Raw genomic sequence first — 3,340 nt, 5'->3', positions numbered from 1 at the left:
TCGTGGAGACAGACATATGAGAAGTGGGCTTTGGATCTACTTCATGGTCTTGCTCGTTGTGCAACTGGCCGCTTGGGTTCACGGAAGGATGGAAAGGGCGGGGAGGTGGGGAATAGAGGGGAGGAAAGGTGACTCCCGTCAAGGAATTTTTCTAACACCCATCAAGCATTATGATTAGAACTGTTTTCTCCGCAGACTCTTCCAATCTTTGAACGCGGTATTTTTGGGCACAGGAAATGGCCCGGAGGAGCTGCAGAGCAAAGCCTCCCCTCTCTGGCACCGCATGGGAGTGCCCCGTGGGATGAGGGAGAGGACGAGGCAGTCAGGCAAAGGTTAGGGGAGGAAAGCAAAGGCGGGGACCCAGAACGACTCCAGGAAATGTTTGGATTTCTCCACTAGGAGGGAGGACAAACAAGCTTTTTTCTTGCCTTCTGGGCAGCTCTGTGTGCTCTCCAGCTCGGACTCCGAGGAGGAAGGGCGAAGCTGAAAATAAAATTTATTCTGGAGCTGGACCCAATGGCTCCTCTACTGCACGAAGCCCATTGGACCCCCGCAGCCCACCGCCTCCCAGAAATGACCACTTTGACCAAATTGCATGCATTTCCAAGCTTCGTCCGGCTGCAGGCTTGGCCTCTGGGAGAGGCAGGCGGCTTGTGAGCCGGGCTCCAGAGACAGGACCTCCCTGGGTCTCTCATATCCTGGCTGAAGTGTCTCTTCTCGGTGCTGTGACAGCATCCAACCCACACTCGCAGAACCCGCATCCTGGATGATAAAGTCAGACACGCAGCAGCTAGGTGAGTGGTAACGCTCAGATAAGCATCTGTGCCTTTGTGGGGACTCCCTGGGCTGCTCCGCACCCGGACACTTGCTCTGTCCTCGCCATGTACAACGGATCGTGCTGCCACATCGAGGGGGACGCCATCTCCCAGGTGATGCCGCCGCTGCTCATCGTGGCGTTTGTGCTGGGCTTGTTGGGCAACGGGGTCGCCCTGTGTGGTTTCTGCTTCCACATGAAGACCTGGAAGCCGAGCACTGTTTACCTTTTCAACTTGGCCGTGGCTGATTTCCTCCTCATGATCTGCCTGCCTTTTCGGACAGACTATTACCTTAGAGGTAGACACTGGGCTTTGGGGGACATTCCCTGCCGGGTGGGGCTCTTCACTTTGGCCATGAACCGAGCCGGGAGCATCGTGTTCCTTACGGTGGTGGCGGTGGACAGGTATTTCAAAGTGGTCCATCCCCACCACGTGGTGAACGCCATCTCCAACCGGAAGGCGGCTGGCATCGTCTGCGCCCTGTGGACCCTGGTCATTCTGGGAACGCTGTATCTTTTGCTGGAGAACCATCTCTGTGTGCAAGACACAGCCTTCTCCTGTGAGAGCTTCATCATGGAGTCGGCCAATGGCTGGCATGACATTATGTTCCAGCTGGAGTTCTTTCTACCCCTTGGCATCATCTTATTTTGCTCCTTCAAGATCGTTTGGAGCCTGAAGCAGCGGCAGCAGCTGGCCAGACAGGCTCGGATGAAGAGGGCCACCCGGTTCATCATGGTGGTGGCGGTTGTGTTCATCACATGCTACCTGCCCAGCGTTTCTGCCAGGCTCTATTTCCTCTGGACGGTGCCCTGGAGTGCCTGCGATCCATCTGTCCATGTGGCCCTGCATGTTACCCTCAGCTTCACCTACATGAACAGCATGCTGGATCCCCTGGTGTATTATTTTTCAAGCCCCTCATTTCCCAGATTCTACAACAAGCTCAAAATCTGTAGTCTGAAACCCAAGCAGCCAGCACACTCAAAAACACAAAGGCTGGAAGAGATGCCAGTTTCGAACTTCGGTCGCAAGAGTTCCATCGGTATGGCAAATAGTTTCCAAACCCTGTCTGACGGGCGGTGGGATCCCCAAATGCGTTGAGTGTCGCTGAACAAACAGACCGGCAAGGTTGAGGAAGACAGAGTGGTGACCTAGAGTTAACTCATGCTAAGGGGTTGGGGGCTTTGAAATTGCCACTCCGCTTTCTTATTGCAAGATGGCTTCACACACATGAGCTGCATCCTTCTCATTCTGTCGGAAATGACATTCACATAACCGTACCTTTTGGGGAAGTTCCAGTTGATTGAAGTGAGTTGACTGCATTTTATCTGATTATAATGGCAGGGGACTGAATGTGCCGGGAGTGGAGTCTGTGTGTGTTGGGAGGGGATTAGGAACCACACAGCCTCTGTGTAATTTTGTTTGTTTGTTTTTGTGTTTGTTTTGAGACGGAGTTTTGCTCGGTCACCCAGGCTGGAGTACAGTGGCCCACTGCAACTTCCGCCTCCTGAGTTCAAGCAATTCTCCTGTCTCAGCCTCCTGAGTAACTGGGATTACAGGCTCCAGCCACCAGGCCCTGCTAATTTTTGTATTTTTAGTGGAGACAAGGTTTCACCATGTTGGCCATGCTGGTCTCAAACTCCTGACCTCAGGTGATCCACCCCCCTCGGCCTCCCAAAGTGATGGGATTACTGGAGTGAGCCACTACTCACTCGGGGAGCCCGATCTCCCCTGTGTAATTTTAAACCGCTAAGTAAATGGGTATATGTGTTTAAATGGGTGATGTTCTCTCACTTAGAGGATGCGGGGGCAGTTAGCAGTATTTCCTATTAGGGAGTAGGGGGAAGTTAGCAACACTTCCTATCCTCTGAGCTTAAATCATTTCTCATCTCGGGAAATAGGAACCAGACTAAGTCAATACTTTTTATTTCAGGCCAAATGAGGCTCTTTAGATTGGGATGTATTGTTCCTATTAATTTTCATCTTTACGGGGGCCTCTCTGTACCTTTCTTCGTGATTGTTGTGACTTCCCAGTAAACCCAAGAAGAACAACAGCAAAACCATCTGCCCTGACCTTCTTCACATTTGTGTTTCAAAGCAGGTGCTGAGGGTCTGTCCCCAGCCCTGGCTTCTCCAGTGCCATGTGCTGAGTCCATCACAATTGCTTTTGACAACTTGTTACGTGACTGTGAATTGAAATTATTCATTTATTTCTTCTCCAGGTATTTGCTGAATTTGTATTTGGTGGCAGGCACTATACTGTGTAATTTTTGCCAGAGGGTCATTAGTCAACTCTGTGTGACAGTAAAGTGTTTTGGGGGCTGGGGACAGAGAAGTTAATAACTTTCATCCTTTCATGGAATATAGTTTCTAGACCTGTTCTATGTGAATATCAATGTTGTCCTCTTATTGCAAGACTCCCCCATGCACAGGAGTTTCCCAAATGTGTACCTGGACCCCTCAAAACAGAGGACTCTGTGAAATGACAAGCTGCCCCTGCCCTGAATTAGGGGGAAACATTCCAGGCC

At 51.2% G+C, this 3,340-nt stretch overlaps 1 protein-coding gene across 1 annotated transcript; it reads left to right on the top strand.

Moving 5' to 3' along the window:
* The first annotated feature begins 328 nt into the window (after positions 1–328).
* HCAR1 (hydroxycarboxylic acid receptor 1) lies at positions 329–2,247 on the top strand. The gene has a single exon (XM_032242822.1). The coding sequence runs from the start codon at positions 882–884 to the stop codon at positions 1,911–1,913; it is 1,032 nt and encodes a 343-aa protein (XP_032098713.1). The 5' UTR covers positions 329–881; the 3' UTR covers positions 1,914–2,247.
* Positions 2,248–3,340: the final 1,093 nt, after the last annotated feature.

This window comes from Sapajus apella, unplaced genomic scaffold, assembly GCF_009761245.1.
Source record: "Sapajus apella isolate SASKATOON/1434 unplaced genomic scaffold, GSC_monkey_1.0 scaffold2, whole genome shotgun sequence".
Taxonomy (NCBI): Eukaryota; Metazoa; Chordata; class Mammalia; order Primates; family Cebidae; genus Sapajus; species Sapajus apella.
This window is presented reverse-complemented; position numbering and strand designations above follow the sequence as displayed.